This window comes from Physeter macrocephalus, chromosome 14, assembly GCF_002837175.3.
Source record: "Physeter macrocephalus isolate SW-GA chromosome 14, ASM283717v5, whole genome shotgun sequence".
Lineage (NCBI taxonomy): Eukaryota > Metazoa > Chordata > Mammalia > Artiodactyla > Physeteridae > Physeter > Physeter macrocephalus.
The window spans coordinates 120,956,938-120,979,600 of NC_041227.1; the positions used below are offsets into that span (position 1 = coordinate 120,956,938).

The 22,663-nt window shown below is 42.1% G+C and overlaps 1 protein-coding gene and 1 pseudogene across 3 annotated transcripts in view; one reads left to right on the forward strand and one right to left on the reverse strand.

Moving 5' to 3' along the window:
• Positions 1 to 6,332: 6,332 nt before the first annotated feature.
• On the reverse strand, positions 6,333 to 6,454 carry LOC112066613 (uncharacterized; annotated as a pseudogene).
• A 9,147-nt stretch (positions 6,455 to 15,601) lies between these two features.
• The window catches only part of TEX2 (testis expressed 2), a 60,751-nt gene continuing 53,689 nt past the window's right edge, over positions 15,602 to 22,663 (forward strand). For all 3 annotated transcript variants that reach the window (XM_028499827.2, XM_028499828.2, XM_028499829.2), the window contains exon 1: positions 15,602 to 17,264. In XM_028499827.2, coding sequence (XP_028355628.1) covers positions 15,627 to 17,264 — 1,638 coding nt within the window. In that variant the 5' untranslated portion in view covers positions 15,602 to 15,626. The remainder of the gene's footprint in view (positions 17,265 to 22,663) is intronic.

A 22,663-nucleotide genomic window follows, 5' to 3' on the forward strand; every position in this document is an offset into this window, starting at 1 on the left:
GATGTTTCTACAGGTGGGCTAAGCAAGACAAGTCCAGAAGGTCTAGAAGTGTTTGTTAATGGATGAACTGTTACAATATTATTAGAAAAATATTTTGACTTAATTGCCTTAGGCACATTAGTTCAAGTGTACTCTGTTTCCTTTGCTTGACTTGAGCACTTGCCAAGAATATCTCTGGTGCAGAATGGAAAAGTAGGACTCTAAGTAGGACTCACAGAATTAAAGAATTTAGAGCTTTCTGGAAAATTCCTTGAAGACAATGGAGGACCCCCTCCCCCTTTACAATGAAAGAACCCAAGGTTAGGAGAGGTGAAGGGGGTGAGCCCTATCACTGTCATCTGAAGGTCTTGGTCCTCCTTGGAGCTCCTGCCCCTGCTGCCTCATGGCTTCCCTTGGTTTGTGTTTTCAGTGACTGATTCCACTACCAACTGAACAGGTGTCAAAAGCTCACACTTGGGTGGGACTTTGGGGCCGGGTCATATCACGGGGCTGCTCTCCAGGTCCTTCCCTGTCACAGTCCTCATGGGTGGTGGAGTGGGTGGGGGAAACCTCACCCATGGGACCTGTGGGCAAGTGGTTCTCTTCAGAGGGAACCACAGTGTGGACAGATGGCCATCTGGGACCTCTGCCAGGAACCTGGTATCTCTAGGCCTTCTTGCAGGTGTTGAACGTGGCCTTGGGTTTCTTGCCTCCTTCCCTTTACTCATGCTCTGTCCTTCACTTGGAATGTACTCTCCACCCTGGATCTCTGCAGTCAGCTTGTCAAATCTCCAAGGGCCAGCACACACACCGCCTCTGGGAAGCCCTCCTTCATGCCCCTTCTCTCACGTCTTCCCTATCACTTCCTTTCTCTCATTCCCACTGTTCTGCCCTACCCACACTTACACACATAGACTTCTCCAACTTGATTTTTTAAAAATTGGCTTCTTTGGGCCTCCGATTCCTTACCTGTAAATAAAATTCTGACATTAAGTATACATTTAATCAGATTTTACTGCCCTGTATCAAGGTTAAGTCTAGTGATGCATGTATGAAAAGTATTGTTTCTCATTGAAAAAGAAAGGCTATTTTTTTCTTTAAGTTCTCAGAGACTTTTTTCAATTTATGAAGAATTAATCCAAAATACTTTTTGCACATGGAGAAGCTGAATGGTTAATAGATATGAGTGGATTCAGATATGTAAACTAGGTTTTCTAGTTCACTAGTATGATTTGGAGGGGGAAAAGTTCAAATACTTTACTATTTATTATAGCTAGAAAATATGATTGTCCATATCAAGTCAGTTTTGCCAAAGTTAAAAGTTTGATTCTTGTATAGGGAACAGAGAACATTATGTGTGTTACATATGTTATTGTCAGTGTTTTCTAAAATGATTTCAGAGAGTAATGCTTTTACGCTGATAGAATGAAGAAGGCTTCCTCAGGAAGTAAAAACCCAGCAACTATAAAGAAAAAGATTGAGAGATTCAACACCTAAAAATATAAAACTTTGTATGTTTAAAAAAAAAAACTGTAATGGTAAAAAGTCAGAGATGGGGAAAAATATTTTCAGCACATACAGTAGACAAAGTGTTCATTATCCATGATATATAAAGTGAATAAGAAAAACCCTTGGGCAAGAAACATGAATGGCCAGTTAATAGAAGAGAAACAGATGGGGGAAAAAACATGAAATGATATCAAAGCATTAAGATGCCTTTTCCCCACCCATCAGATGGACAATAATTAAAAATAATGTTCATTCTTGACAAGGGTTCAAGGTGGGCACTTTATAAAAGACTTGCTCTGTACACAAGATCTATATAGAAAGCTTTTCAAGGCAGCATTTTTTTCTAGTGTGAAAGCTGGAAAAAACTCAAATTTCTATCAATAAAAGAATGATTAAGTGGATGATGGTATATCTGTACTAGGTAGAAAAAGTGTGTATGCCTGTAGATTTGTATGTATTGGCATAGGAAGGGGCCCAGTAAATAATAAGTGAAAAACAAACAGCAAAGCAATATGCATAGTATGATTACATTTGAAGACTAAAAACAAAAACAGCTTTGCGTGTTTGTGTGTATTTAAAAATGCATACAGAAGGACAGAGTATACATCCTAAACAGTTGATTTTGGGCAGAGCAGGAGAAATTTTCACTTTTCCTCTCCATACATCTGTATTTTTTTGTTTGTTTGTTTGTTTTGCGGTACGCGGGCCTCTCATTGTTGCAGCCTCTCCCGCCCGTTGCGGAGCACAGGCTCCGGACGCGCAGGCTCAGCGGCCATGGCTCACGGGCCCAGCCGCTCTGCAACATGTGGGATCTTCCCAGACTGGAGCACGAACCCGTGTCCCCTGCATCGGCAGGCAGACTCTCAACCACTGCGCCACCAGGGAAGTCCCATACATCTGTTTTTGAAGTTTTTTACAATGAGCTTGAAATTGTGTGTTTTTTTTTAATTGAAGTGAAAATTTATATATGCTTATTCAACCCTGTAGTTCCACTTCTAAAAATAATTACTAAGGAAATAATAAGAGAGGCAGTCAAAGGTTATGTATAGCATCATAATGTATTACAGCATTGTTTGTGATAGCAAAAAAATTCCTAGTATCCTGTGTTGAAATGGTTACATTATAGAATATTCATTTTATAAAGCTACTTAAAGTCGTGTGAAAGAATCTTTACTGACTTGAGGAAGTACTTACAAGTACAGTTAACATTTAGTAAATGCTTGCTCTGTACCAGGGACCATGCTCAGTGCTTTACCTAAATTGTTTTATTTAATCTTCTGAACTGTCTTTTGCCATTCGCATTTTACAGATGGAGAAAGGGAGGCTTGGTTGGGGTAAATAATTTGCCTGAGGGTCAGACTCCCACCAAGTTGGTAGAACTGAAGCCAAAGGCCTTGCTGATACCCAGATGCTGGCTTACTTCACTGTGTTATCTTGAGTATAAAAACAGATTACAACATACATACGGTGTGACTCATTTTATAAAAATGAATCTTTCTGTGTCTTAGTTTTCTCATGGGTAAGGTGTGGGTACAATTTGATATTCTGAAGATAATTATTTTATTTTTAAAATTGACATACACTTACATGTAATTATTTCCCCCAGATTACAGAAGTATTTGGAAATACCTAATTAGTAGAATTTGGAAATACCTAAAAAGTAGAAAATAAAAATGACTGATAATAAGCCTGTTATGTGAAGAAAACTAGCATTAATGCCCCCCAGTCCTTTTTGCCTGGTGTGTGTATAGGTATGAACATTATTGAGGTACTTAATAGTTACTGCAGAATTGGTTTCAGAAAAGTTTTTGCTAATTATTTGCCAACATAATAGAGGGTTTGTCTGCAATAGAGGGTTGACAGCATCACGTTATATTTTAATGATGGAATTTGATGACCAATATTGTCTCATTGATTTGTTTCATAATTCTTTGTTGTATTTAGTCAGTTGAGCTCTTTCGTTTGTTATTGGCCATTTGAACTTTTGGGTGAATTACCTGTTCATGTACTTGAGAAATATCTATGGAAGATGTCTTCCTAAAGTTGACCATTGAAGACCTTAAGCAGGACTATTAGAAAGTCCTTATAAGTGGAAGTTTCACTCTGCCTATTGGAATACGTTTTTCTTACAGGGATGAATTGGTGGTCTGTGGTTAAAACTTGACTTCCTAACCATTTGGAATTTGACTTTAAAGTTTGACTTTAAGGGACTTTCCTGGCAGTCCAGTGGTTAAGACTCCGCACTTCCACTGCAGGGGGCTCGGGTTCGATGCCTAGTCGGGGAGCTAACATCCTGAATGCCTCACGGCATGGCCAAAAAAACATTAAAAAAAAAAAAGAAAAGGAAGTTTGACTTTAAAATGTAAGGAGTGATTGGTGAAATGTACACAGGACCTCTCATATGCAACTTCCTGAGAGTCTATAATTATTTCAAAATAAAGTTTAAAAAATTCAAGGAGTAGTAAAACTTTGGCTTCCTCCCGCAACTGAGTTTGACAACTCTGACTGGAAGGGCCGGTGGGAGGGGGCAAATATATGACAACAGACCCAAAGCCAAACAGTGGTTAGGAAACTGCTTTGTTGTTGATGTTGTTTTTAATTTGGAAATAATCTCAAACTTTAAAATGGTTGTGGGAATTCTCTGGCAGTCCAGTGGTTAGGACTCCACGCTTTCACTAGCAAGGGCCTCAGTTCAATGCCTGGTTAGGGAAGTAAAATCCCATAAGCCGAGCAGCATGGCAATCAATCAATCAATCAATGGTTGCAAAAAATGAAAACTGAATAAGGAACACCATTTACTCTTTCTCAGATTCACCCCTTGTGTTAACGTTTGACCCCACGAGCTTTTGAAATGTGCTATTTTGTGACCCCAGCCACTACCCTCTGCTCATCCTCCTTCTGGATTTTCAGCACGACAGTCTCCCAGGTACTCACTCACCTGAACAAAACTGTTTACACCCAGGTTTCAAACTTCTCAAGAACCTACAGTGGTTCTGTTTCCTAAGATTTAAATACAAATCCAGACACTTAGCCTTCAGAGGCTTTGAACAATTGATTCCCTGCCTCTAAACTCCAATATTAATCTTCCTCCTGTGCCCCCCCAGTACAGCCCTTCAGCTGTAGCTAACCTAATCTTTAGCGACTCTTGTTCTGTCTTGATTGACTTGTTTCCATCTCGGTGCCTTTCCTCGCACTGATATTTCATGTCCACCATATTATTTTGTTCACGTTTCTTCCTCGTAAGTCACATACATGACTTTTCTGCTTAAAAAAACATTTCCCAGACTTCTTTACTCTATTAGCATCATCTGATTTGGGCATACCTATCCTGAGTTTTCATTACTTTAGGGTTGTTTTGTTTTGTTTTGAACTTTCATATAGATGTCATCATACGACATCCATCTGTTGTCTCCTTGAGACCCCCCCCACCCTGGTCCCTTGTGGATGGCATCGGCGTTATCTTTTATAAACCTCCATAGGCCTCGTGTGGTTGTGCTGAAGGTATGACCTGGTTTTGAATGAGTTACTGTGAACTGTATTTGGATTTCATTACTGGAACCATCGATTATTATAGCAATCTATAAAGCAAAATTCTAATCATGTTGATGCCTTTGAACACCTTTTTCCTTCAGGGATGTGGCCCTCTTCCCAGGTGGGCCTTCCTCACGGCAGGTAAAAGTCCATGCAGTGGCTGCAGAGGGTGAAGCTGTTGTGTACTAGTAGTATAAACCTTGTGTTGTTTTGCTGGGCTGGAAGAGACTTTGAGTGGGGGTCTGGGAACCTAATAACTAATGGGAAAGGAGTTCCGAGTTTCTACCAGTCAAGATCTAAGTGCCTTGGGAGGCTTGCCTGTGCTGGTAGTAGAGTACTTTCTTTTCTTTTTCTTTTCTCTTTTTAAATGAAACTAAGCCTAGCACTAGCTCATTATCTACAATGTCAATATTGATTTTTGTTTGTGAGGTGGAGTATTAACAGATTAGAATGGCTGCTGGCAGTTCTCATATGCTTCATTGACTTTAAATGAATCAAGGGATGACTATTAAGATGTACTTGAGATTTTTAGGCTAAATCAGAACTTCCTACTATGGTTGTTTCCGACCAGATTCATCGTTTCCTCTGCAGCATCAAGGTGGAAAAAAATGAGCCTTGAGGCCCTTCTCTACTTTTCATAAAATCAAATGCTATTAAAAACTGCACAGATAAGAGATGTTAAGACATCCTCTGCAATACAATGCAGCTTGACTCTTTTCCGCTGCCAGGAGATGTTTTTGAATTAAGACTATTGACCGACACAGTCCATGCTAGTAGATGGTGCCCATACATCATATGTCCAAGTGCAAGCTTGTTCAGAGACAGCAAATATCTAACGGGCCAAATTTTACAAAGATGAAGAATTTTAACTTATTTTGAAGGAGTAAGGATGCTCCTGAGAAATGAGGCATGTTCCTTCCAAACCAGGCTTGCCTCTTAAGATGCAGTATTACTGTGCTTTCTACATCTGGAGACACGTTTAATTTTCAGTCAAAGTTGCTTGCTTCCCTCCTCTTTTTCCTTCCTTCAGCACTTCCTCTAATCTAGTATATGAGTTAGAAATTAATAATAATAATGTTGATAATAATAATGATAATGGCCACATTACTATTTGTTCTAATGTGGAAGGACCAAGAGGAGGAGTTGCTGATAAATGAGTGGGCTGAAAGGAACTCTTTTCTCTTTTTATGTCTCTGTAGGACCCCGAGATTGAATTGTTTCAAATACAGCTAGAGGTAGGGAGGGCAGTTATTATTAGAAAATTAGTCCAAAAAAACTCACAAAAAACAAACCTATCAGATTCAGAGAGGCTATTTTATCTGAGCTAATAAATGCCAACAATGAGTCTTGAAATAGCTCTTTTTTTTTTCCCTCCCCACATGAAGCTTTAGTAAAAGGCAAAATATTCATTCGATTATGAAGAGAAGCACGAGTATGGATAGCTCTTCATTTTTCATTGTACAGTCTGATTTATTGTTGATTGGTTTTTCATGGACTAATTAATGATGATAACCTTTTTGAGTGATTAGAATTAAAATAAATTTCATGGATGTTTGGTATTCTAACCCTGACTCCACTGAGGTTGATAGGTTCGTGGAGTTCATGATAGGGAGGGAAGTTGGCTACTGGCTTCCTGTTGAGGCCTTTTGTTTTTTATGAGTTCAGATTAGATGGGAGCCATTGATTTGTTCCTTATTTTTAGACTGGAGAGAACAGAATCCTGCATCAATGCTGGGGAGAGAAACCCTTATTAGACGCTTTCTCTCTCTTTTTTTTTTTTCCACTTTCAAATTATTTGATTTATTCACTTAGGACTAGGTGCTATCTGAGCTTCCCTTTCCACTGGAATATTCTGTGATTGAGTTTTGTTTATTTATTTTCTTACTTAAAAATTTTTTCTTTAAATTGGAGTATAATTGCTTTACAATGTTGTGTTAGTTTCTGCTGTACGATGAAGTGAATCAGCTATAGTATACATATATCCCCTCCCTCTTGGACCCCCCCCTGCCCATCCCACCCATCTAGGTCACGACAGAGCACCGAGCTGAGCTCCCTGTGCTATACAGCAGGTTCCCACTAGCCATCTATTTTACACATGGTAGTGTCTTTATCTCAAACCTAATCTCCCAGTTCGTCCCACCTTCCCCTCCTGTGTCCACATGTCCGTTCTCTACGTCTTTGTCTCTATTCCTGCCCTGCAAATAGGTTCTTCTGTACCATTTTTCTAGATTACACACATATGCATTAATATACAATATTTGTTTTTCTCTTTGACTTACTTCACTCTGTATAAGAGACTCTAGGTCCATCCACCTCACTACAAATAACTCAGTTTCGTTTCTTTTTATGGCTGAGTAATATTCCATTGTATATATGTGCCACATCTTCTTTATCCATTCATCTGTCAATGGATACTTAGTCCATGTCCTGGCTGTTGTAAATAGTGCTGCAATGAACATTGTGGTACATGACTCTTTTTGAATTATGGTTTTCTCAGGATATATGCCCAGTAGTGGGATTGCTGGGTTGTATGGTAGCTCTATTTTTAGTTCTTTAAGGAACCTCCATACTGTTCTCCATAGTGGCTGTATCAGTTTACATTCCCACCAACAGTGCAAGAGGGTTCCCTTTTCTCTACACCCTCTCCAGCATTTTTTATTATTGATGATGGCCATTCTGACTGGTGTGAGGTGATACGTCACTGTAGTTTTGATTTGCATTTCTCTAATAGTTAGTGATGTTGAGCATCTTTTCATGTGCCTCTTGGCCATCTGTATGTCTTCGTTGGTGAAATGTCTGTTTAGGTCTTTCTTCTGCCTATTTTTTAATTGGGTTGTTTGTTTTTTTGATGTTGAGCTCCATGAGCTGTTCGTATATTTTGGAGATTAATCCTTTGTTGCTTCGTTTACAAATATTTTCTCCCATTCTGAGGGTTGTCTTTTCATCTTTATGGTTTCCTTTGCTTTGCAAAAGCTTTTAAGTTTAATTAGGTCCCAGTTGTTTATTTTTGTTTTTATTTTCATTACTCTTAAGAGGTGGGTCAAAAAAGATCTTGCTGTGGTTTATGTCAAAGAGTGTTTTTCCTATGTTTTCCTCTAAGAGTTTTATAGTGTCCAGTCTTACATTTAGGTCTTTAATCCATTTGTAGTTTATTTTTGTGTATGGTGTTAGGTAGTGTTCTAATTTCATTCTTTTACATGTAGCTGTCCAGTTTTCCCAGCAGGCAACTTATTGAAGAGGCTGTCTATATTGATTCTTCCAATCCAAGAACATGGTATATTTCTCCATCTGTTTATGTCATCTTTGATTTCTTTCATCGGTGTTTTATAGTTTTCTGAGTACAAGCCTTTTGCCTCCTTAGGTAGGTTTATTCCTAGATATTTTATTATTTTTGTTGTGACGGTAAATCTGATTGTTTCCTTAACTTCTCTTTCTGATTTTTCGTTGTTAGTGTATAGGAATGCCAGAGATTTCTGTGCATTAATTTTGTATCCTGCAACCTTACCAAATTCATTGATTAGTTCTAGTAGTTTTCTGGTGGCATCTTTAGGATTTTCTGCAAACAGTGATAGTTTTACTTCCTGATCTTAGTGGAAGTGCTTTCAGTTTTTCACCATTGAGAATGATGTTTGCTGTGGGTTTGTCATATATGGCCTTTATTATGTTGAGGTAGGTTCACTCTGTGCCCATTTACTGGAGAGTTTTTATCATAAATGGGTGCTGGGTTTTGTCAAAAGCTTTTTCTGCATCTACTGAGATGATCATATGGTTTTCATTCCTTAATTTGTTAATATGGCGTATCACGTTGATTGATTTGTATATATTGAAGAATCCTTGCATTCCTGGGATAAATCCCACTTGATCATCGTGTATGATCTTTTTAATGTGTTGTTGGATTCTGTTTGTAGTATTTTGTTGAGGATTTTTGCAGATCATGGTGTATGATCCTTTTAATGTGCTGTTGGATTCTGTTTGCTAGTATTTTGTTCAGGATTTTTGCATCTATATTGATCAGTGATACTGGTCTATAATATTCTTTTTTTGTGATATCTTTTTCTGGTTTTGGTATCAGGGTGATGGTGGCTTCATAGAATGAATTTGGGAGTGTTTCTCCCTTGCAATTTTTTGGAAGAATTTGAGGAGGATCAGTGTTAGCTCTTCTCTAAATGTTTGATAGAATTTGCCTGTGAAGCCACCTGGTCCTGGACTTCTGTTTGTTGGAAGATTTTTAATTACGGTTTCAACTTCATTACTTGTGATAGATCTATTTATATTTTCTAATTCTTCCTGGTCAATCTTGGAAAATTGTACCTTTCCAAAAATTTGTCCATTTCTTCATGGTTGTCCATTTTATCGGTATATAGTTGTTTGTAGTAGTCTCTTATAATCCTTTGTATTTCTGTGGTGTCAATTGTGATTTCTCCTTTTTCATTTCTAATTTTATTGATTTGCATCCTCTCCCTTTATTTCTTGATGAGTCTGGCTAAAGGTTTATCAATTTTGTTTATCTTCTCAAAGAACCAACTTTTAATTTTATCGATCTTTGCTACTGTTTTCTTCGTTTCTATTTCATTTATTTCTGCTCTGATCTTTATGATTTTTTTCACTTCTGACTTTGGGTTTTCTTGTTCTTCTTTCTCTGGTTGCTTTAGGTGTAAGGTTAGATTGTTTATTTGAGATTTTTCTTGTTTCTTGAGGTGAGATTGAATTGCTATAAACTTCCCCCTTAGAGCTGCTTTTGCTGCATCCCATAGGTTTTGGGTTGTTGTGTTTTCGTTGTCATTTGTTTCTAGCTATTTTTTGATTTCCTCTTCCTTATTAGAGGCTTTCTCATCTTAATGAGAGCTATGAACATCTTTACAAGGCATAGTAACTTTAATGGAGAGTTATAGTGAAGACTTCCATCAAGACCCATCTCCAGGGCTTCCCTGGTGACGCAGTGGTTGAGAGTCCGCCTGCCGATGCAAGGGACACGGGTTCGTGCCCCGGTCCGGGAAGATCCCACATGCCACGGAGCGGCTGGGCCCGTGAGCCATAGCCGCTGAGCCTGTGCGTACGGAGCCTGTGCTCCGCAATGGGAGAGGCCACAACAGTGAGAGGCCTGCGTACCACAAAAAAAAAAAAAAAAAAAAAAAAGGACCCATCTCCAGAACTGTTTGAGATATGCTGCTTCCTTGAAACATACCTGACTAAGGCCAAGGTTTGGAGAGCGTTTGGCTCTAAATAGCTTCCCCCCACACCCCAAAAGTATGGGAGCGTAAATGAATACATTTGCATTTACAGTATTGTCTTAGAACATAACCACATGGTTCTATAAACACTAAAGAACAGTGTGAGCTTTTTGAATAGAATTGTTTTCGTCAGCATGATAAGTAGTTCAAAATATTACATTATTTCATTCTAAAGTTTTGAATGGTGAAATTTTTAAAAAATTTTATTTTTAATTAAGGTAAAGTATACATAACATAAAATTTACCATCCTGTTTTTAAGTGTGCAACTCAGTAGTGTTAAGTATATTCACATTGTTCTGCAACCGATCTACAGACGTTTTTCATCATACAAAACTCTATCTCCATTAAAAAATAACTCCCTATTTCCTACTACCCCCAGCCCCTGGTAACTGCCATCCTACTTTCTGTTTATTTGAATTTGACTACTTTAGCTAGCTCACGTAAGTGGAATCGTACAGTATTCATTCTTTTGTGTGACTGGCTTACTTCACTTAGCTAATGTCCTCGAAGCTCTCAGATCTAAGTGAGGGCTTTTTTGCTTCTGGTTCATCTACTACCAGGTAGATAGACGTAGCCCTTTGGCATTCCAGCTCATTGTGGAACAGTCTCCAGTTATGACTCCACCTCAGCCAGCCCTGAACTTTGATTTCTGCTCAGGAGATCAATAAATGAAGATTCCAATTTGCCAGACTCATCCAATGTTTTGAGGGCAAGAGTGGCTTCTGTAGGGCTCATCCCTCTGGGGTTCTTCCTTTTGGCCTGGTGGTTCCTTACTCAGTTGTTGAAGCTTCAGTGCTTTTCAGATTTTTTAAAAAATATGGATTTCATTGTTAGTTGTTTTCAGCAGAGTGGTGGACTGATGATGGAGCCTGTTTTCCCAGACACCAGACCTCTAGCTTCAGTTTGTCAACATTGCCTCTGCCACCCCCATCCATTCTGGGGCTGGATGGGGTTAATCTTTAGCACCACTTTGCTCATGACCAAATCAGACTTTTGTTTAAACATATCTCTGGGATAAAATCATCCTATATGACAATGTGAGCTATAGGCCCTCCCGTCACAAGACTCAAAATCAGCGTTAAAACCCACGGTGTTGTGCTGGTGGCTTTGGAAGAAGGAGACCTGTTGGGTGAGAAATGACCTTTTTTGACATTTCAATTCCTGAGGGCTTGAGATAAGGTTGTCCCCCCTTTTTTTTTTGAGCCTGATTATAATTGAATTGAGATAGTAGAGGGCAGGAGGCTACTTTTTATGATGCTAGGTTGACAGATGGATACCGAATTCTTATTTCCCAATCCTGCTAATCACTTGCTAGCTGTTGAGAACTGAGCTCTTAGTTCCTGGTAGAGCTGTTCATGCCAGAGCATGGAGGGCAGGTACCAAGGCCAGGACAAGCAGTCATAATGAGTGTCCATGACATGCTTGAGGAGGCAGATTGCTGTGGTGACAAAGGCATCAGGACATGAGTGTCAAAAGCCCGTGTCTAACAGTCTCCCCGTCCCCTCCTCATTCAGTGCTGTGTCCTTGGACCCACCACGTAAAGTTCCTGGACAACAGTCAGGTGCTTTTCCTCTTGACCTTGGCTGTCCTGCAGTGCTGTGACTGTGGGAGGGTCGGTTTTACTGGCCCCAGTCACCAGCCATTGAAGGATGGAGAGGAGGAGGCTTGGAGGACTCCCCAGGAGGAGGAAGGAGTGGCCACTTGATGGTTTGTCTAGAACTCAAACCAGGGACTCGAGTTCCAGGACACACAGTTATCCAGCAGTTTGGGTCCTAGAAGCAGTCTTTGTTTATCTGGTCTAACCCCCTTATTTGCAGATAAGCAAACAGGGCCCTAAGATTTTCTTACATTTAAAAAGGAGTAGTGCTGCTCTAACCTCACGTGGCATGTTTTAGTACAAAACTAGTGAAGTGGAGCTAGACTTCGGTCAGCATGGATTTGAGGGAGGTTATTCTAAACCTCTGAAGCCACTGCCTGAGCCCTGGAGAAAGACATTAGCCATGGTGAGCCAGACTGCCTACTCTGGCTGGCTGCCTGGCACCTAGCTCTCTATGGGGCCCAGCTCAGGCTCAATTGGCTGACACAGACCTCTGCGGTCAGGCCACTCAAGATGGCTGTTCTCTTGCTCTGTGTACATCCCCAGCCCGACCTGCACATGCTTCACCCACACTCTCCTCACATGACTGACCCTCCTGCATGCTTGCCCCAGGCCCCCGTTAGTGATTGTTCTTATGAAAAGGGCGGTGAGGGGTACGCCCCACTGCTAGTTTCCCTGGTAACCAATGAGCAAACCTGAAGTAAGTTCCCCCTGTAACTGGCCTCTCCTGTTCCCCCTGCGAGTGAAGACTGCTGCCATGTCCTGTCCACCGTCCACCACCCAGGTGGGGTGTTGCTTCAGAACCTTGCTTCAGATATATAAGCTTCCCCATCCATTAAACCGTTGATGTCTCCGTAGCTGCCTCCAGGGTCTTTCTTCTGTCTTGAAGCGGGGCGAGCACAGGGCTGTAGGCCTGCAGGGTGCAGCCCAACAAGACCTTAAGACAGTCTAGTCAGAGATCAGCAAAGGTCCCTTTAACCGGCAAGTCAGGGGGCCCGACTATGTGTTGGAGGTTTGGGCAGATCGGCCCCTGATGGCCCTTCCTGGGCAGGTGCCAGCGCACTGTTCTCCAGGACCCAGGCTGCTGAGACCACAGGCTCCTGGACACACTGCTGTTTGGCCCTGTGGCCCTGGACTGGGCCTGACTTTGCCTGTGGATTCCCAGGCCGTCCCACCCTCTACTATAAAAGAGCCTCTCCACTCTTGCCTTGCTCCTCAGAGGACCGACTCACACTGTTCAGCCCCCTGGTCATGCTCTCTGTTTGGGCACCTGTGCCCACAGTCACTTTTACTACCAGTGAAGCAGCCTCAGAGCAGCAGAGCCTTTCAGATCATCCTTTATGTTATTAAAGCAATTTAAATAAAGCTGATTTTTCAGCCTATTGAGAGTTATCAAGTACCAAACTTTTAAAATTACCTCTGTAATTTTCTTTTAAAATTACCCTTATAAAAGTAGGTGACAGTTAAATGAAAAATGTGTGTTGTGCTTGGTATTTTTCTTCTCACTAAGCCAACAAACCTGTTGGCTTTGAGGTAACAGGGAAGGATTGTCCTGGACCCGAGGCTGTGTCTTTCTAGCTTGCCACCAGCTCCTGGATTTAAATTGCTTTGTCTGATTGATAGAGATCATTTCCTTTTCTTGGATCCAATGGGGATAGGAGAGCCTGAGGGTCATGAATGAGCTTGGGCAAAACTCTGTTGAAAAATTTTTATGAAAGTAATTTCTCTCAAGTGTTGATACTGAAAATGTGTTGTTTCAGATGTGTCCTTGTTGGGACTGGGCCCTTGAACTGTAATTCTTGTCATCGCTGGGTTATTTTCTGTTTCTAGGAAATAGTTTTCCTTGCCCACCCGCCCCAGGTCCCGTCCCCCACATCCCCTCAACACACACACAGGTTTACCTTTTCTCTTGTTGGTGGTATCAGTTGCTAGCATTTTGAACATGAATATTTGGTGGAAGACTTAACTATAGGAGTTTTTCAAATTAAAGAAACAAGCAAGGGACTTCCCTGGTGGTCCAGTGGCTAAGACTCTGCACTCCCAATGCGGGGGGCCTGGGTTTGAGCCCTGGTCAGGGAACTAGGTCCCCCATGCTGCAACTAAAGATCCCGCGTGCTGCTACGAAGATCCTGCATGCTGCAACTAAGACCCGGCATAGCCAAATAAATAAATAAATATTTTTAAAAAGAAAAGAAAAAAAAGAAACAAGCAAGCAACATAATGTTGATTGTCTATGGCAGATTACTTGTGTGAGTATATCAGATTGTGTTGTGTACTATCACCTGTAAACATAAATGTAGGGTTTTAGATTTGGAAAGGACTCTTGGTGCCTCATTTAACAGATGAAGATTCTGAGACCCGTAGAGGTCTTGGCTTGTTCAAGGTCCCACAGAATCAGCTGGAAAAGGAGCAAGTATCAGAAGCCCTATTTCCTGGTCCCAAGGCTGCTCTTTCCTCTCTTGCATGATGCCTCTCTCGTACTGGTGGTCTCCCCCGGCTCCCCAGCACCCACCCTCCATCCTGGACATGGAGAATAGACCCACGTGTCAGGACACACCATGCCTGTGCTCATCTTCATGCCTTTGTCCCTTCTTTCTAATCACACCCATTTAGCCACAACCTACCCCTCAGTTTAAAAGAGCGAGCGGGTGTCCTACTGTCCACGCTGTTCTCACCCTCCTCAGAATGCCTGAAGGTCACTCCTCAAGTGCATTTTAGCTCCTTCGATGGGGTTTCTTTCCAGATTGTGTTCATTTCCCTCTTGTAGGACCTGTCATGATGCCTTGTTCCCAATAAATGGGCTGTAAGTGAATAGGGGGAGATGTAATGCACTGGGTGTCACAGGGTGTGCTTGGCTTCTTTTGTTTTTCTGCCCAGCTTTTCAGGTGTCTGTTTTCTCTCCAGCAACTAAGCTCCTGAAGGGCAGAAAGCATAGCCTCCATATCTCTCACCCTAGCTCTTAGCAGAGTTCTCAGTTGGTGGTGGGTTGCAGCATTGAGACTTCATTTTCCTGCCCTTTGATTCTTGGATTCAGTTTAAAATACAAGTTTGCCTTATCTTGAAACCTCAGAAAATGGCCATGTCTTCATGGCTGCCTAAATACTCTGGCCTTAGGGTACCTACCATTTGGGGAATAAAGAAGCCAACAGATCACAGCAGTTAGTTTACAGATTTCCCTTACCACCCTTGGATACTTTGCTCCTTATATGCAGTGGCAAGATATATGAGTGTTGGTGGGAGACGCAAAAGAATTGTTAGGATTGCTGTGAAAATTGCAATGAAAGCAGTAACCCTCCAGGATTAGCTTTTTATAGCTGGAAAACCACTGGTGAAATTTTTATTCCAAGATCCTCAAAATCGCCAGGATGCTGCATTTTATCCTGTTGGACTTCTGAAGTAATACTGGTAGCAACTGTTGTGCAGGTCTTTCAAGCCTTGCAATATAGAATTACTGATAGAAATGAGCCAGTTAAGAGGGAGGAAACGATGAGTTAGATGTTGTGAAGGAAAACAGATTGTATGGGGTTTATAACACTGGTTTGTAGTTTGCTCATAAAAGAGAATGCCTAACTGTAATTTATCTGATGAAAATTAAACCATTAAACCTGCTCAAGTAAAAACAGTGGCCATCTGCCAAGTAAAAGCATAATCACCATTTAGAAGTGAGCTTCATCTGCATTCCTGTCCACACACGACAGCGTGTCCTGTTGAGAAACTGCTTTCTGACTTCTGGTTTTCTCGCTGTTTTCACAGAGCCTGAGCCCTTGTGAAGCCGGCGATGACAAGTCTGAATGGTCGCCATGCCGAAAAAACCATTGACATGCCAAAACCGTCAGCCCCCAGAGTGCACGTGCAGAGGTCCGTGTCCCGAGACACTATCGCCATCCACTTCTCGGCATCCGGGGAGGAGGAGGAGGAAGAGGAGGAGGAGTTCAGGGAGTACCTGGAGGAGGGGCTGGATGACCAAAGCATTGTAACGGGGCTCGAAGCCAAGGAAGACCTCTATCTTGAACCCCGGGGTGGCCATGACCCCGCTGGCCCTGGCGCCCATCTCATCCTGGCAGACAGACTGTCCGTGTCCCCTGCCATCTTGCCCGTCTCCGAGAACACTGCAAAGCTGCTGGAGCCCCCTTCTGCAGCAGCACAAGTATTAAGTACGGTGCCATTGGCTCTGTCCCCGGGCTCGTCTTCGTTGGGGCCCTTAGCTAGCTCTCCCAGCGTGTCGTCCCTTTCTGAGCAGAAAACCAGTTCTTCCTCCCCACTGTCCTCACCTTCCAGGTCTCCCATCCTCCCATCCAGTGCCTCGTCCTCCACCCTTTCCAGCTCAAAGCCCTTCATGAGCCTCGTGAAGTCCCTGTCGACTGAGGTGGAGCCAAAAGAATCCTCCCACCCCCCACGGCACCGGCACTTGATGAAGACGTTAGTCAAGTCTCTGTCCACCGACACCTCCAGGCAGGAGTCAGATAACGTGTCGTACAAGCCACCCGACTCCAAGCTGAATTTACACCTGTTCAAGCAGTTCACGCAGCCACGAAACACAGGTGGAGATTCCAAAACTGCACCCTCTTCCCCTCTGACGTCGCCTTCCGATACACGCTCCTTTTTTAAAGTGCCCGAAATGGAGGCGAAAATCGAAGACACTAAGCGACGCCTTTCCGAAGTCATATATGACCCTTTTCAGCTTTTTAGTAAAATTATAGGGGAAGAAAGTGGCAGCCATAGGCCCAAAGCCTTATCTTCAAGTGCTTCAGAGCTCTCCAATCTGTCCAGCCTGAACGGTCACTTGGAAAGCAATAACAACTACAGCATCAAGGAGGAGGAGTGTGACTCCGAGGGGGAGGGCTTGGGGAGCGACCCTGGCGTCCCCAGGAGTGACCACCCACAGTCCTCTGAGGACCCTGCGAGAGAGGCAGAACCGAAGAGTTCTCAGGGGAGCAGTCTGAAGGAGGTAGGCCTGAAGACCGGCTCTCTGGTTCTTGAGAGATGCTCTCTGTCTGCCTTGGTGAGCAAAGAGGATGAAGAGTTTTGCGAACTGTACACTGAGGACTTTGATTTGGAAATGGAGGGAGAGAGTAAAGTTGAGAGGCTCTCAGAAGTCCCTGTCAAGCCAGAGGTGCTGGCGGACGATGGCACAGTTCTGGACAGTGACCACGAGGTGGACTCGGCCATGCGGCACCCCGAATTGCCCGTGAAGACGCTGGGCTTCTTTGTCATGTGTGTCTATGCGTACCTCATCCTCCCTCTCCCCCATTACGTGAGTGGACTCTTTCTGGGCATTGGCCTTGGATTCATGACTGCAGTTTGCATGATTTGGTTTTTTACACCACCAAGTGCTCCTAAATATCACAGATTACATAAAAATCTACAACACTGGAACCCAAGGTCTCTGGATATCAAAGAACCTGAGATACTGAAGGTAAGCCTCTCCGCAGTAGCTGGCTGGCATCCAGCCTCATTTTAGATCTGACTTTATTCTTTCAGTTCATTGTCACAGGTTTTTGCCCAAGTAGTGTTTTTAAGACTTTGGGATCTGTTCATTCTCCAGGCAGCAAGAGACTTGTTTGGTAAACCTCATTCTAGTTCAAGTTTTGCCAGTTCACCATGTGGTTTTTCAAGGCTCTCCATGGCTCTGGAGAGTAGCATTTCTGTCCAGTTTCCATTCCAGTCTCTCTCTAAATTTGCCAGGGATTTGCTACTTGCTCAGGATTCGTTATAGCTGAGTCTGTTAGGATTAAATATTCTTGAGACCTCGGAGCAGGGTTAAATACTCCTGGAATGCGAGAGAAGGGACGGAGGAAGAGAAGGCAGACTAGCATCAGGGGTGGGCCACTGCTGGCACTACTCTTTGCTCTGTGCACAGTGGGGTCTGGGCTTGAGAAGGAGGCATCACCTTCCCGTGCACATCAGATCTCAGGATTTGGGCCTCCTGAGGGGCGCCCGAAGCAAACCACTAGGGTGCAGAAAGAAACTTCTAGAACTTCCATTTGTGTTTATTTCTGCATATTTAAAAAGTTTCGGTTGTTGTGTGTTTCACAGTATATACCATATAGAAGTACAGCTGTAGCTTGTATAGGTCATAAGTCATAGGCACATACACACTTCTTTGTATATAGTTTTTTTAATTTTGGTAAAATACACTTAACAGAATTTACCATCTTAACCATTTTTAAGTGTACAGTTCAGCGGTATTATATTCAATATTCATTGAAATTGTTGTACAACCATCACTACCATCCAGCTTGTAAAACTGAAACTCTAAACCCATTAAACAATAACTCCCTATTTTCCACTCTGCCTAGCTCCTGGTAACCACTGTTTTATTTTCTGTTTTTTTAATTTTGAATACTCTAAGTATGTCATATTAGTGGAATCACACAGTATTTGTCTTTTTGTGACTGTCTTGTTTCACTTGGAATAATGTCCACAGGTTCTTACCTGTTGTAGCATATTGCAGAATTTTGTTCCTTTTAAAAGGCTGAATAATATTCCATTGTATGTCTATACTTACTACGTTTTGCTTATCCATTCATCTGTTGGTGGACACTGGGTTGTTTCCACATTTTTGCTGTTCTGAGTAATGCTGCTATGAATGTGGGTGTATAAACAGGTTTTCAAGACCCTGCTTTCACTTCTTTGGGGTATGTACCCAGAAGTGAAATTGCTGGATCATATGGTAATTCTAGTTTTGATATTTTGAGGAACTGCCATACTATTTTCCACAGTGGCTGTACCATTTTACATTCCCACCAATAGTGTACAAGGATTCTAGTTTCTCCACATCCTTGCCAACACTTGTTATATTCTGTTTTTTTGATAATTTTTTAATAATGCAAAGCTTGTTTGGTTTCTCTGTTAATAGGTTTGTCCTCCTCTCTGTTTAAATGAGTGCTCAAAAAATGACACCATGATCTCTATTTATTACAACACAAAAACGAAAACAAAAACCCCACAACAAAACAAGGGGAAGAACTCTCAGGGTCCAAAATACTGTTTGTCTTGTTTTGTTTTTTAATTTCATAACCTTTATTCCTTATTTAAAAAAAATGCACAATCAATGTTTAAAAAACCACAGAAGGGCTTCCCTGGTGGTGCAGTGGTTAGGAGTGTGCCTGCCGATGCGGGGGACGCAGGTTCGTGCCCCGGTCCGGGAGGATCCCATGTGCCGCGGAGCGGCTGGGCCCGTGAGCCGTGGCCGCTGAGCCTGTGCGTTTGGAGCCTGTGCTCCACATTGGGAGAGGCCACAGTGGTGAGAGGCCTGCGTACCGCAAAAAAAAACACAAAAAACAAAAAACACAGAAAACCCAAAGGAAAAAGATGTTCTTTATCACACTAGTGGGAAGGAATTATAGTTAATATATGATATATACATATGTGTACATATATATTTGGTATATATCTTTGTTTTTTTCTACATTTCTGCATGTATGAGTACATGTATCACACACATTCACACTCATGCACTCTTTTTGTTTTGATTTGATGGGATCATATACAGGCATATCTCAGAGATATTGCAGGTTTGGTTCCAGAGCACCACAATAAAGCAAAATATTGCAGTAAGGGAGTCACACGAATTTTTGATTTCCCAGTGCATATAAAAGTTATGTTTATACTGTCCTCTGTTAAGTGTGCAATAGCATTCTGTCTAAAAAAACAATGTATATATCTTAATTTAAAAATACTTCATTGTTACACAATATTGTAAATAAACTATACTTCAATAAAATACATTTTTTTAAAAAGTTATTGCTAAAAACTGTTAACCATCACCTGACAATGCCGGGTTGCCACAAACCTTCAATTTGCAAGAAATACAACATCAGTGAAGCTTAGTAAAGCAAAACACAATAAAATGAGGTATGCCTGTGTCTTGCATTCAGTCTTTTTCTTTTTTTCCCTTTCACATGGCAATATGTTATGAGACTGTTTCTTTTTTAAGAGAAGCTGGTGCTGAATCTTGAGGCTATGACACACTTAAGCTTAGCATTAATATAAGAAGTGGAGCAAAAGTGACTCATTATGCATGGTTGCTAAGCTTTTTTGATAGGGTGGTGCCGTGACTACCTGAATTACATGCCCTCTAAGGAAGTTAGTGCTAACTTTAGCAAAGAAAAAATGGTACTTACATTAACTCCAGTGCCTAATGACTGACTGCAGTATTCAGTTTAAACTGGTTTGAGCTTTTAATTTTACTTTTAATCCAGTCAATCTTTAATGCTGAGTCCAATTTACTAAGTAGTCTACTGATTAATCAGGAACTTACTACCTACACAGAGAATGACAAAGTTATAGCACAGTGTGGTTGTTTTGATCTGATCATTGAAACAGTAAAGGCAGCACTACGATGCTGAGCACCGACAGAGGGCTGAGTGTTGGGTATATTATCTCATTTAATCCTCATCACAACACTTTTCAGTTAAGTTGTGTGCTCATGAGGACATGAAGGCATAGAGAGGGTACGTTACTTGCCCAAGGTACGTAGCTAGTGAGTAGGGGAGCCATGCAAGACTGACTCTTTTTCCTTTCTTTCTTTCTTTCTTTTTTTTTTTTTTAAGGAAGGTGTTTTGCCCTTGATGCCTGGGATAAATGTGTTTTTTTGTTTGTTTCTTTTTTTAATAAATTTATTTATTTTCGGCTGCATTGGGTCTTCGTTGCTGCATGTGGGCTTTTCTCTAGTCACGGCGAGCGGGGGGCTGCTCTTCATTGTGGTATGCAGGCTTCTCATTGCGGTGGCTTCTCTTGTTGTGGAGCATGGGGTCTAGGCGCATGGGCTTCAGTAGTTGTGGCATGCGGGCTCAGTAGTTGTGGCTCATGGGCTCTAGAGTGCAGGTTCAGTAGTTGTGGCGCACGGGCTTAGTTGCTCCACGGCATGTGGGGTCTTCCCGGACCAGGGCTTGAACCCATGTCTCCTGCATTGGCAGGCGGATTCTTAACCACTGCACCACCAGGGAAGCCCATGATGCAATTCTTGAGGGCAGGTATGGAAAAAAATTTTAAACATTCACTGATATAGGAGGCTGTAAAACCTCACTCTGTGATAAAACTCTCTAGTACAGAGGCCTAGCCCCTTGATCCTGCATACTTCCTGCCCTAAGTAGACTACATCTGGAAGCCCATGAAGCAGTCAGGCGGGGAGCTTGGTGCTTGGGACTGTTTTAGGAGACCATGTGGTTTTAAACCTCTGAACCATATAAGTTCTCATCGATGGGCCCAGGCAGTCCTTGCAGCCTGGACTGAGAGTCTGGTTCCTTTACTGGCTTCATAAACAATTCAAGGAGCGTTGCAGTTTTGTTTTTTGTTTTTTTTTGATGTGCCTTCACATGACAAGGAAAGGGGGGAGAAAAGTAAAGCTTTTCTGTACTTTATCCAGGTGATTTTATTATTCCATCCATACTGTAGACATTTGTGTTTACAAATGACACTGCAGCAGTGATGAGTGTGTGGACTGGTGAGCCAAAAAGACTACTTTGTAGTCAAGTAGTAACTCTTCTCAAAGACTGCTGTGGGGTTGGTTAGGCTTCATGGTACCCTACCACCTCCCCCCTAACCCCACCAATCAGCAGCTCTACTGTCAGGAATAGAAGCTGTCGAAGCCTCTGTGCCAAAGAGGTGTCACAAAGTCCACAGAATAACTCTCAGAACCTTCTCCAAAGCCTGCTTGTTCTTAATGATGGGAATTCATAGCTAATACAAAGCAGCAATTAGGAGAAAGATGTTGCCACCTGCATTCATAATAAAGTGACAAGTGAATGTATGAAAGCCGAGGGAAGACCAGAATGTTAGGAGAAGCTAGTGGGACTTACAGCATGGGGGTCTGGGTAAGTTAGCTCCTGGCAGGGCCTTGTGTGTGCCACTGAGTCCAAGGGCGGCATTGTGAGCAACACCCCTAGGTGGTAACCTTCCGGGGATGTTACTTTGGGTGACTAGCTAGATACCCTGAACTAGGGGCCCTGGGAAAGAATGGGAGAATGAGGCATCTAGAGTCAGTATATTGCACTTGGGATGTTTGCCTTGCTGAGTGTTCTTAAGCAAGTTTCTTTTCCAATGCTCTTTCTTTTCCAAGAATGTACTTGTCACATGACCAGGAGTATACAGTCAGTCTCCATATCCTCAGGTTCCCTGTCCCTGTACGCAGCTAACTGCGGATCAAAAATATTTGGAAAAAAATTCCAGAAAGTTTCAAAAAGCAAAACTTGAATTTGCTGCATGCTGGCAACTATTTGCATAGCGTTTACATTGTATTTACAACCATTTACATAGCATTTACACTGTCTTAGGTGTTATAGGTAATCTAGAGATGATTTAAAGTATATGAGGTGGGGGCACTTTGCTGGTCCAGTGGGTAGACTGCATGCTGTCAATGCAGGGAGCCCGGGTTTGCTCCCTGGTTGGGGAACTACATCCCGCATGCATGCTGCAACGAAGATCCCGCGTGCCGCAACTAAGGCCCGGCGCAGCCAAAATAAATAAATAAATAAATATTTAAAAAGTAATAAAGTATATGGGGGAGGGGTGTGCATAGGTTATATGCAGATACTACACCATTTTATATGAGGGACTTGAGCATCTGTGCATTTTGGTATCTGCGGGGGTCTTGGAACCAGGCCCCCTTGGATGCCGAGGCACGATTGTATTTAATTCAGTGCCATTCTTGCACACTAAGTTTCCACATGTCTATAATGAGAAGCTTCCTGAAGATTTCAAAAGGTTCTTGGGTTTATGTCTGAGTGTATGACATGTAATTGTGAATTATATTCATGAGTAAATTCTTTATCTCAGACTTATAAACCACCTGCAGAACACAGCAGTAGGGTT